Here is a 12,064-nt window from a genome sequence, read left to right on the forward strand (position 1 = left end):
GGCCATGCTCCGTGTCCTCCCCCAGACCACAGCGCAGCCCCTAACTGCCTCCAGCCACTACCACCACCACCCGCCCCCTGTAATCCATGCTCCACCAGGGATTGCCTCTGAAGCCGCTCTGACCAGTGACTGCACCGCTCAGATCCCTCCAGCTGCTCCCCAGCACCTCGGAGGTCAAGTTCAGACACAGCCTGACATGTAAGGCCTTTCCCACCTTGGCCCCGACCTGTCCGGTCTCAAATCCCATCTCCTCCCCACCCCTCCTTCCCAAACATTCCTCTAGCATGTGGTCCAGAACGTAGACTCCCCCCTCAGTCACTCATCCCACTGTTTCCTTCCCCTGTAACAAGTGCTTTTCAAACGCTCATTCATCCTCCAAGCCCCCCCCCCTTTTTTTTTTAAATATATTTCATTTACAGAGAGGAAAGGAGAGGGATAGAGAGTTAGAAACATTGATGAGAGAGAATCATCAATCAGCTGCTTCTTGCATACCTCCCACTGGGGATGTGCCCGAAACCAAGGTACATGCCCCTGGCCGGAATCGAACCTGGGACCTTTCAGTCGGCAGGCCAATGCTCTATCCACTGAGCCAAACCGGTTTCAGCCCCAAGGCCCTTCTTAAAGGTCCCCTCCCACTAAGCAGCTTTCCCTGGTTAACGGCTTCAGAATTCCCCTCTTCCCCGTATCCCGTGTGGCAGAGGAGGGCGCTACCGGGTGGATCTTCTTCCCAGGATTCCAGACACACCCTCCCACGCCCATGGGATGGTCCAGCCCACTCGGGACCAGCTCTGCCCGTTTCCACGCAGGTAACTGTTGGGCCACTCTTGCCCCCTCCATACTTTCCACCTTTGCCCCAGGCCATCCAGCCCAGCCCTGGCAAAGCCCTGTGACGGGAGGAGCGGAGGGCGCTGGGCAGGGCGTCGGGCCTCTCCGGACCCCAGCGGTGGCCTCGTCTGTGGCAGCGGATTTGGATGGGTGCTCTTTGGCCCCGTGGAAGTCTGGGGGGTGTTTGAGGCTATCTTCATGACCATCTTTTCAGAACCCCAAATTAGGAGCCTATGGATTAACAACGGGGCGGCAAGATGAGGTCTCCAGACTCCCATTCTCCTCCGGCCCTCCTCAGCCTTCCTCCTTGTGGCCTAACATCCCAGGGGAAAATGTCATTTGCGTCACTGAAGGGATGGCGCCGGGGCGGGATGTGGTTGTGTGGGCAGTCCGCCAGCTGCAGGAGTCAGCAGGACTCAGCAGCACAGCACTCCCAGGGGGTGAGGTCCCCAAGGGCCTGGCAGCGGGTTCGGGGCCTCCAGTTTCCCAGGCTCTCGCCCAGTCCCCTCCAAGCCTTGCCTACTGGGGAGTCTCCAGCTCTAGGGGCTCTGACCACCCATCGGGGCCCTGCCCCCAGGCCAGGAGCTGGGTCCCGTGGGGGAACCCGGCCCAGACAGCCCAGTGGCCGCCTCTGACCCCGGGATGGAGGCGGTGCTTGCAGTGGGTCAGGTGACACCCCGCCTCGGAGCCCTGACCTGCGCGGCTCCATCAGACTGCGTGGCCTGGAAATGCCAGGGCCTTTGGCCTGCGTGTGCACTGAACGTGTGTCAGCTCCTCTGCTCAGCAAGGTGTTTCCAAAGCTTTGCTGCCTCGGCCATCGGCAAACCACCAGCCAGCCGCCTGCGGCCATGAGCGAGGGCCCCAGGACAGGAGCCAGGAGCGGGGTAGGCCGAGGATACACACCAGCCTGGGCCCAGAGCAGGCCTGGGACGGCTCCCCTCCCGGGGCCACAGCCATCGGTGACGGGATGCCTCCTCAGTGGCTGGGGGGTGGGGTGTTGGTGTGGAGGGTGGTGGGGAGGGGGCTCCAAGAAACAGACTCCTGTCTGCCCTGACGGGGCCGGCCGCCGGGCTCTGCTGAGTCCTGGGCAGTTTGGTGGCTCATCCTTTCCAGAATGTTCTCCCGCATGCTGCCCAGAAAGCCGTCCAGCACAGCGACAGCCACCCACGCAGTGCAGGTGCCCCGCTGCACTCGGCAAGGGGAATGCACGGGGACTATCTTACATACATTGAGAGCAGCCGCTGAGCTCAGAGAGTCAGCCACCGTCCTCGTGGTACGTGTTTTCCTCCGGAGAACACCCTCAGTTCTCTCGTAAACATTAAACACAATACACAAGACCAAACCCCCAGGTGAGGGCCTGACCAGAACTAGATTTCACCGGTGTTCTCCGAGGGAGAGGATGGGCGTGCTCCTCCCCGCAGCCTCTGCGCGTAGTGGGGCACCCAGCACACAGTAGGTGCTCCCTAGGAGTGGCTCAGAGGATGAACTCGGCGCTCACCAGGCACCCTCTCTTCTAGTCCTGAGGGTGCCTCGTGAGGTAGATTATCCTCGTCATCCCCATTTCACAGATGAGGGAACTGAGGCTCAGGGGAGCAGGACTTCCCCGAGGCCACAGGCAGGGTGACCCACAGCAGACTCTGAGGCGGTTCCACCGAGTCCAGAGCAGACGGGCTGCCCGAGGGAGGGAGCCTCAGTCTCTCTGGATCGGGGTCCCCGGAGTCTCCCAAGGGCGCTGAGCAGAAAGAACCAGGCTGAACTGCCAAGAAGACATGCAACCTTTATTCACGCTGGACAGCAGGGCAGGTGCAGGCAGCTGGGAGGGGCTGTGCCTGGCCTGCGCACAGTCAGGCCCTGCGACCACCCCCAGCCACGCAGCCGCCATGTGGCCCCTTGGCTATAAGTGAGCACCAGAGACCACCTGGGCCCCTCTTTCCAGAGTCTGCGTGAGCACCAAGACCGGAGGCCGCCTCCGGGGAGAGGTCGGGCCTCCTGGCCGGGGGAGAGGAAGGCTGGGGGCCACCAGGCTGAACCCCCCCCCCCCCCCGGGAGCGGGGAAGGGGCGGGAAGACTGTGTCGCTTACGTGGCCTGGGCCTCTCGGCATCATGGCTCAGAGGAGGGAGGGGCCCCCTGACTGGCCGGAAGGTTACCCGCTTCAGTTCCTCAGACCCGCTGAGGGTCCGAAGCCTGGCGCCTCGGCCCTGGCCTTTCCCGAGGCAGCACCAGGCCAGGGGAGACGGTGGGTCTCCAGCACCTTAACGCTCAGAGAGTGGGGGCACCGGGCAAGAGGGGACGCGGGGGGTCAGAGAGCACCTGGGGACAGACATTAGGGTCTGCCGGGCGGGGAGCTGGGGAGAACCCAGGCCAGGCGCCTTAGGCAGGGTGGGCGGGGCAGGGGCAGGGAGGGTGCTGTGAGGGGGACAGGAGCCCTCGCAGGGGACCACACAGCCTTGTGGGGGCTGTGGGGCTGGGGCTGCTTTAAGGACAGGCAATGAGCAGGAAGGAGAGGAGGCAGGGAACACCCCACCTCAGGGGCCCTGTCCCACCAGCCTGGGGGACCGTGGGTGAGGAGCGGCCACGGTGTCTGAATGCCCGGAGCCCAGACTTATGTGACAAGAGCACCACGCGTTTCTCTGGGTCAGACCCCGGAACCCTCCACCTCGCACCCGGGCCGGGTGTGTGCCCACCGAGCACAGGTCTGTGTTTGACCCGCCCAGCGTTCCGGGGCCGGCACAGTGAGCTCCCTCCTGAGGTCGGATGAATGACAAAATGAGCAATAATGGTGCAGGCGAGCGTGAGAGAGGGAGGGGGGAGGGGCAGTCAGAGAAGCGAGGGTGTTTAAGGATGCCATGATGATTCTAGAAAGCTCAGAGGGCTCGGGAAGCTTAGGGAGAAGGTTCTAGAGTCTGGTCACTCCAGGGCGGCCCACAGACCAGCCATGGGAGTGTCACCCATGAACCGCTCGGACACGCAGCGTCCTGGGCCCACTCCGCGCCTGCCCGATGGAATCTGTGTTTGGGCAAGAGCAGTCCCCGGGGTGACTCGTGTGCAGGTTCAAGTCGGAGACGCGCTGGTCTAACAGGCTGTGAAGGCTGTGGAGCATTCGGGTGAGGCGGCTTCTCACGATCTGTGCAGGAGCGGGGAGCGGCAGAGACAGCCCGGGAGGGAGGGGGGGAGGAAGAGGAGGGCCACCCAGAGTGCCTGGCCCCCCCCCGGGCCCGCCTTACAGAGGGGGACGCTGAGGCCCTGCGGGGGGCGCTAGTCGTCCTCGGGCTTGACGAGGTGGCCGCTGAAGGTGATGTAGATGTCCACGTCGTCGCTGTAGATGGCGTTCTCCCGCTCGCGCTTGAAGAGCCGCGCCCAGACGCGGTCGCCGGGCGCCAGGGCCAGCATCACGCTCTGGCTCTGCATGATGCTGCGGTCGCTGGGCTGCGCGTACAGGATCACGGCGGCCTCCTCGTTGTGCATCACGTGCACGTAGGTCTCCTTGAAGTTCCAGCTGTGCACGTTGAGGCTGAAGAAGTAGAGGCCGCCCAACGGGGCGGCGAAGTGGCCGGCGGCCAGGTCGAAGTGCCCGTCCGGGTTCGCGAAGACCGTGTCGAAGAGCAGCGGCTGGAAGCCCTCGCTGCTGTGCAGGGCCGTGCGGCGGCCCACGGAGAAGGCCGAGAAGCGGGTCTGGCACGGGCCACCTGGGCTGCCCGCCTGCCCCTTGTCGCCCTTGCTGCCCTGGGGGCCTCGCTCTCCCCGGGGACCCTCCCTGCCCAGCCTCCCGGGGGTGCCCAGCGGGCCTCGGTCCCCTTTGTCACCTGTGGGAACAAGGGAGAAGTCAGGGCAGGCCCCCGGGCCACAGGGAAGGACCGAAGGGGGCACCTACACTTGTCTGCTCAGAGAAAGGCCAGAGGAGCCAGCATCTGTGCACCTACTGTGCGCCAGGCATGGCCTCCCCGAATGCCCCTCTAGAGAAGACACGGACCATGGCCACCCACAAAGAGGGTAAGTGACTCGCCCAGGGTCGCCCAGCACAGGAGCAGGAGAGGCAGGCTCTGCCTCCAGTGTGTCTCCACCCCCGCCCACCCCCCACATTCCCGGGAGAGAGGGTCCCGCTTGGGCTCAGGGAAGGGGGACACTGCATGAAGCCAGCTCCAGCAGGGATGGGCAAGGGCAGGGTGCACTTTGCACTTCTGACCCAAAGAAGGAACCAAGGAAAGCACCCAAGGAAAGCACCCCTGGGAGGCGCCAGGCAGCCCTTGGCGGGCTTTACCCTCCCTCCCCCCCCGCCCCCCGCCCCCGTGGACCCGGCCACAGCTGGGGTCCCAGTTGTTTGCATGTTGAAAAGGGTCACACACACCTCACAGGCGTGTCCGCCAGCCCTCAGCAGAGGCGGCGTGGGAAAGCACGCTGCAAACTCCGCAAACACGCAGCAGGACCGTTCACCTAGCACAGTGGTTGGCAAACCGCGGCTCACCAGCCGCAGATGGCTCTTTGGCCCTTGAGTGTGGCTCGGCGTTAGAACCACGACTTCAAAATAGACTCGCCCAGAAAACCGCCTTCTGCGCATGGGCCACGAAGTTTCAAGCACACTGTATGTGCGCGCCCGCATGCGGTATTTTGTGGAAGAGCCACACTCCAGGGGCCCAAGAGCTGCGTGTGGCTCGCGAGCTGTGGTTTGCCGACCACTGACCTAGCCCTGCTCGGCCCATCTCCACCTGCCCGGGCGGCTGGCAGCAACTCCCCTGGCCCCCAGGCAGACATGCCTCTTGCTCCGGGCTGACCTTGAACATGGGAAGCAGGGGGCCACCTGTCTTGAGGGACCTGATCCCAAGCAGTTCCCTCTGCCCAAACCCGGCCCTGCTCCCCATCTCACCCAGGGCGGAAACCCAAGTCCGACCTGGGCCCTGCTTCGTCTCCGACTCCAGTTCTTTCCCTGCTGCTGCCCCTTTAAAACCCAGGCCCGCTCCTGCCCGGAGCCTTGGACCCTGCTGCTCCCTTTGCCTGGGATGCTTCTCCTTCCGTGGGAACTGCCCATCCTGTGTGACTGGCAACCTGCCTGCACACCCGCACTCCCGATGTCCCTCACCCGCCCACCCTGACGCCTCCAGGGCATTTGTCACCATCAAACGCTGTATCTCGTTCACGTGGGCCGTATGCGCATTGCTGGCCGCCTCCCTCACCAGAATGGAAGCGCACTGGTGGCGGGTATCTCTGATTTGTTCATGCTCCAGCCCCAGAACTCAGAAGAGTCCTGACACATAGTAGGTGTCTTAATTCATGTGTGGGCGAAAGGGTCGGGAATCGTTTTCTGTCCTGGTTTCTCCTGCTTCCTCCACCTCCCCCCTCCCCCCAGGCCCAGGAAGACAGCCCTCCCCCTCCCATGCCCTCCATGTCCCCGACCGGGCCAGTCCGGCCTGAGCCACGGACAGGCACTCACCCTTCAGGATGGTCATGTTAATGTAGGGCCTGACCTCAGGCCACACGTAGGGAAGGGAGGATGGAGAGGCGGAGGACTCATCGGCGGCATAGGCAGGGGCCAGCGGGTCCCCGGAGTCACAGCACCGTCGGCAGCGCCCGGGGGCACCAGAGGCCACAGCGTCCCCAGAGCTGTGCTCCTCGGTGGGGACCCCAGACACCAGGAGAGGGAGCAGAAGTGCCGTCCACAGGAGGTCCAGGGCAGCTATCCCCATGGCGGCCTGGAGCAGGGGAGGGGGAACAGACAGGGTATCTAAATTACCATCCCCACGGTGCCCGTGCCCGCACGAATGCTGCCACCCATAGCAAGTGCGTTCCTGACATAACTCGGGGAAGAACGCCAGTGCATCCATTTAACAGACAGGAACACTGAGGTCCACTCAGAGGAGCACGTTCTTCAAGGTCCCAGAGACTCGTGGCAGGCAGGGCAGGGCAGGGCCTGGAGGCTGAGTCTCCCAGAAGGAGCCCAGTCTCTGAGGGCTCTGCCACCCAAGGTCCCTGAAGGAGGAAGCCCCCCATCCCACCAGAGAGAGCCACGGCCCAGAGCAGAGGCGGCTCCGGGGGACCTGGGCTGGGGGTGGGTGAGGAAGGTGCCCCAGCAGCCCCTGTGCCAGAACCACTGAGACTGTCAAATGCTCTTCCACCCTCCCAGCTCCCTCCGGCCTGCTCTCTCACCAATGACAAGTGAGGGGCCCTTGGGACAGACACAAAGGATCCCTCAGGCTTGCTCTGAGGGGAGGGGACTCGTGGCTGAGCCCATGGTTTGGGGCATGAGCAGGAGGTCCTCCTGACAAAGGAGCCGGGGAAGTTCATTCATTCTAGCAGGCAGGCAGCCACTTCCATCGGAGAGCACACAGGGTTCTGCATGTGTGTGTGTGTGTGGGGGGGGGGGGGGGGGTGTTCATACTGGGGAGCAGTGAGGAGTCCGCCGCAGCCACTGCTGGCCTGCAGGGACCTTCCTGCAAGGGAAGGGGGTGCTCCTGGGGGGACACATTAGAACCAAGAGAGTGTGCACCACGGAGCAGGGACCTTGGCACAGGCTGGTGCCAGCTTCTCTCCTCTGGGCATCAACCACCTGCAGGACCTCACACCGAGTCCTTGCAGGGAAGCCTCAGGCGGGAGTTAAATCATTGGAAAGAGGTGGTGTCAATCATAGTAGACCTGCCAATCAGCTGCCAAGGTGGTAAATTGGAATTAAGGGGCAGGACCAGGAAGCCTGGAAACCTGAAAAGGCTCAGAGAAGGCCAGGGTTGGTGAGGACCTGCTCTGGCCTTGGCGAGGGAGGCGGGAGCCAGCGTTCCTGGAGAGGGGCCGGAAGTAGCTGGACGCCAGCCGCTGGACACGGGCCGGGCTGGGGGGGCAGGAAGCAGGGCCGGAGCCTCTGAGGTGGCGGCAGGCAGCCTTCGGGGGCTGGCCTGAGTTATCGCACGATCAGAAACGCGGCTTTTGAAACCCGGCTGGTTTTTACACCTTCTGGCGTTTCTTTGTTTATTTCCTTTTTGTTCTCCTTTAACATTTAGTACAAGTCAAAAATATTTTTCCTGTGGTTACTACCCGTAGCGAAGGTATTGTTTTAAATGCCACCCTGTCTCTCTCCGCTGTGGTAAGAGCTAGGTTTTAAAGGGGCAGAGGCCCTCTCCTGAGCGCCTCCCCTCCCCAGGGCTGGCTGGTAGCAGAAGCGAGAGGGTGCCGGGCAGCCTCCCCAGCCATCGGCCCCTCCTGGCGGTGGCCGACCCCCAGCTCCTGCCCCCGGCCCTGGCCCCCTGGCCCAGTGTCCTGGTTCTGCTCTGTAAGGCAGGTCACAAGCACACAGGCCAGCCTCCTCTCTGGCCGTGAGGACCACCCTCACCTCTTGTTTGTAAACTGCACATCCCAGCGGTTTTGAGAAAACCAACAATCCCCCGTTTCCTGGCCAGAGGTGGCCTCCTGGGAAAAGGCGAGGCCCCCCAGTCAGACGTGAAATCCCAGGCTCGCTGAGGAGCCGGAGCCCTGGGCCTGGAGGTGGGACCTTCTGGCTTCCCCGCTCCTGGACGCCCACAGGAGAGGACACGGCCACTCCGGCTGGGCTGCTGGGAAGGTTTAAGCGCAGCGAGGCTGGCTGACCTGCCGAAGACTCTTAATAAAAAGTTCGCTCCTTCTTCTGCCCAGCGTGACCTCTTCCCGGGACAGGGCAGGGCGGGCAGCCCGGGACTCCTCCAGAGGACTGGCCCGTTTGGGGACCTGGCTGTGGGCTCCAGCCAGAGGACAGTCAAGAGCTCTGGGACACAAACTTCCTGGCCTGGGGGACAGGAAGCAAAGCAGCTTTAAACAAAAGCCACAGCACAGCCCAGATCACCGACTGGCATGGAGGAGGGTGCCAGGCAGGGAGCGTGAGGGGCCATGCCACTGAGGGTGCCAGGGGCTCCCTGCTGCCTCCACTCAGGAGCTGGGGTCTCTTTGGGGTGGGGGAAGGGCCAGGCCCACCGGGGTGGGCACAAGCCAGGAGCAGCAGGGGGCAGCCCCTCACCAGGGGCTGAGGCTCAGTCACAGAAGGGGGTGGGGAAGGGAGAGCCTGGCGGGATGGTGCAGGGCCTGAGATGTGTCCAGGAAGCCAGGAGGGAGGAGAGGAATTCCAGGCTCTGACCCCAGCCTCCTGCCCGTGGGAAAGGCAAGGCCTCCATCACTCACCCTCCGTCCCGCAGGCTCGCCCGCCGATCCCAGACCCCGGGCCTCGGGTCAGCCTCTGGCTCCTTGGCCCATGTCTGCAGTAATAGCTGGTTGCTGGCCCAGACCCCCAGGCCAAGAGGAGGAGGAGGGAGTAAGGGATGGAGGCAGGGCGAGAGGGAGGAATCCAGGGAGGGAGGGCGGGCGGAGGAAGAGGGCTGAGCTGGCTTCCCACGTCCGTCCCCTCCCCCTGCTCCTTCCCCTCCAGCCGAGATAATGGGAGCTCTGGATTTCCTTTGCTTAACTCTTTGGCGGGTCTTGTTGGACACAGAGGCCCAAAAAGTCAGCACCGGGAGGGATCTGAGGCCCCCGAGGTAGGGGGAGAGGGGGTCGGGAGCCCCTTCAGTTGCTATGGAATCCTGCGCTGGTGGCCCCCAGGTTAAACTGAAAAGGGGAGAGGGCACAGGCACCAGCCCAGCAGCTCAGTTCCAATTCTGGTACCACCCTCCCCCCCGCTAGTGACACCCTGTGTCTGCAGAACTCTAGTGCCAGCCGCATCCCTGCCAGGCAGGGAGGGGCCCGCCAAGGTTTGCTGAGTGAAGGCATTACCTGCTGGGGTACTAGGGTGGCAGCCGGACAAAACCCCCACCCCAATGGATGCCAAAGTCCTCCTCCTCTGCCTACAGTTTTGCCATGACTGATTCATCCTCCTGGTCTTGGCCAGTGCCCCGTGGAAATGCCCCCAGGAGCTCACAGGGTCCTGCCTCAGCTTCCTCCTGGTCAGGCTGCGGCGGGTTTAAAAGGGCTGCAGCCCCATCCCCTGCAGCCAGAGAACCCAGCGCAGAGCCGGTCCATACCCCTTGCTCCCAGCACCCTCACATTCTACGTTAAAAAAAAAAAAGTCTTTATTGATTTCAGAAAGGGAGAGGGAGATAGAAACATCAATGACGAAAGAGAATCATCCGTCGGCTGCCTCCTGCATGCCCCACACGGGGGATGGAGCCCACAACCTGGGCATGTGCCTTGACCGGGAATCAAACCGTGACCTCTTGGTTCACAAGTTGGCGCTCAACCGCTGAGCCACACCAGCCAGGCTCATTCTAATTGTTGAGCACCTACGGCCTGGTCCAGGCCTCCTCTTCGCAGGGGCCTCCCGCACCCAGTGGGTCTTCAGATCCAGTATTTGAAGGAGCTCTCCCGGCTGTGGGAAAGGAGCTGGTGTGACTCCGGTGCCACGCCGCTGGTGAAAAGGAGCCACAGTTCTGCAGAGCGGAAGTGCTCTCCATCCCACGGGCGTTCCCACGAGGGCACATGGGCACGGTTCAGGGTTTGCCGGGAGAGGGGAGACATGACCACCCTCTGGAGGTGCAGGAGTGCAGAGATCTCGGAGGGCTCACTAAAGTCTGGACTGCGGGGCCCAAACACGCCCCCCGCTCCCCGCAGGTGAGCCGGGAGTGGAGACGGAACGCCGCTGGGCTGTGTGGCCGTGGCCAGCTCCCACCGGAGGCTGTTTTCCTCGTTGGGAGGTGACCAAACAGCTGGCTGTCCCTGGAAGGACGCTTAGAGATGACCTCATCCAACTCCTCCATCTGTCCCGCGGGGACACTGCGATCCAGGGAGGGCAAGATGTGGCTCAAGGTCACACAGCAGACAGCAGTCCAGGCTGGGACGACGGCCAGACTCCCCCAAGGTCTAGCTCTGCTGCTTCTCCCTCCCAAGCCCGCCTGGGGCCCCCCACGTCTGTTTGGGGGTCCCAGGGCCCCAAAGGAAAGCAGAAAGGACTATGGCTGCTGGGAAAACGGTCAGGTCCACTCTGGACGTGTCCTCCGTGTGGCCCTGCCCCCAGTAGCACTCCCAGGCGCAGAGCCAGGGCTGCGGAGGGAGGGAGCCAGGGACTCACTCCCACCCTCCCCTTGCTGCTGCCGCTGCCAGGAAAAGCGCTGAGTCAGCAGCACTGGGAGGGGAGACAGCTGGGCTTTGGTTTAAAAAGCCTAGCATCGGAGAAAGGGGGGGAGGGAAGGAAACATGGACGGGGAGCAGGAGGGGGACACGGAAATGGTTTTGTCAGGGCCTCTTACGTGGCAGGCACTGTGCTCTCCCTGCGGGGAAGGCTGCTCACCCCACTGAACAGGTGAGGAGGCCGAGCCCAGGGAAGGCACCGGACTCCCCAGGTTCTAGGCCCCATCCTTTGGCCCCCAGCCACACCGACGCCCCTGAAAACAGCCCCTGTCCCCCTGGGTGCAGGGCAGCTGGCTGGGGGCAGGGCAGATGAGAGCAGGACTCACAAATGTTAAACTTTAATATTTGTCCTTCACTCTCTTGAACCGAGTCTGGCTCTCCTCCCAGCTTTCCTAAAATGCCCCCATTTGTGCCTCATCCCTTGGTCCCCGGCAGCTTGGAGACAGAGCTCCAGCCCTGGGGCACACAAACCCGGTGTGTCTCAGCTCCTCCGCCTGCCTTCTCCGAGACCCTGGGCCTGTCTTCCTACCTCCGAGCCTCTGGGTATGAGGGACGAGGGAGCCCGGCCATCTGAGCAGCCTGGTGGGACACCGCTGTTACTCTACACTGGCCGCCCCTCGGCGCTTCTCCTTGGCCAAACTCTGAATGTGCCGAGGGGCTGCGCCCATTCTCCTGGGGCACCGATGAGAAAAATGAAGCGCGGACGCTCAGAATCCGCCTCCCAGCCAAGCCTTGGGAGAAGGCAGACAAACAGTGACATTTCAGCAGTGCTTACAAAGCCATGGGGACCGGGTGCCTGTCAGAAGAGTGAGAAAGATCCAGACTTTCAGGGAGTCAGCCATGGGAGTGGTGACTGGCCAGTCACCCATCCAACCGCCCAAGGACAGTAACCAATTAAGAGACCAAACAAAGGAAAGCGTGAGCGCCACCAATTGGAAACCAGAGAGAACGGGTAGCGCCTTTAGGCCAGTGATGCTCCCAACCACCCCGCCCATCACCCTAGGGAGCTGAGGGGAGGGGAAAGGAGGAGGAAGAGCCCGCTGAGACCTGCAGGGGTGATGGGGGCGCCCACTCCCTCCTTGGGCTTCCCCCAAACCCCACTCCCGCAAGGTGGGCGGGCTCCCTCGCGCCCTAGTCCCCCTGAGCCCCTCCTTTGACTAACTGGGTGGACTT

General features: G+C 63.0%; 1 protein-coding gene across 1 annotated transcript; it reads right to left on the reverse strand.

Moving 5' to 3' along the window:
• Positions 1 to 2,582: 2,582 nt before the first annotated feature.
• C1QTNF6 (C1q and TNF related 6) lies at positions 2,583 to 9,109 on the reverse strand. The gene is made up of 3 exons (XM_084876954.1): positions 8,957 to 9,109; positions 6,252 to 6,510; positions 2,583 to 4,629 (listed from the first exon to the last, which is right to left on the reverse strand). Exons 2-3 carry the CDS (start codon positions 6,502 to 6,504, stop codon positions 4,082 to 4,084), a joined length of 801 nt encoding a protein of 266 aa, XP_084733080.1. The 5' UTR covers positions 6,505 to 6,510; positions 8,957 to 9,109; the 3' UTR covers positions 2,583 to 4,081.
• Positions 9,110 to 12,064: the final 2,955 nt, after the last annotated feature.

The sequence above is a fragment of the Pipistrellus hanaki genome (assembly GCF_964339955.1).
Source record: "Pipistrellus hanaki genome assembly, chromosome: 3".
Taxonomy (NCBI): domain Eukaryota; kingdom Metazoa; phylum Chordata; class Mammalia; order Chiroptera; family Vespertilionidae; genus Pipistrellus; species Pipistrellus hanaki.

Excerpts from the sequence above, each read along its gene's own strand:
- C1QTNF6 (XM_084876954.1), bottom strand. The coding sequence starts at position 6,504 with ATGGGGATAGCTGCCCTGGACCTCCTGTGGACGGCACTTCTGCTCCCT. Across the intron at positions 4,630-6,251 it reads TAACATGACCATCCTGAAGG|GTGACAAAGGGGACCGAGGC; the intron begins GTGAGTGCCTGT and ends TTGTTCCCACAG.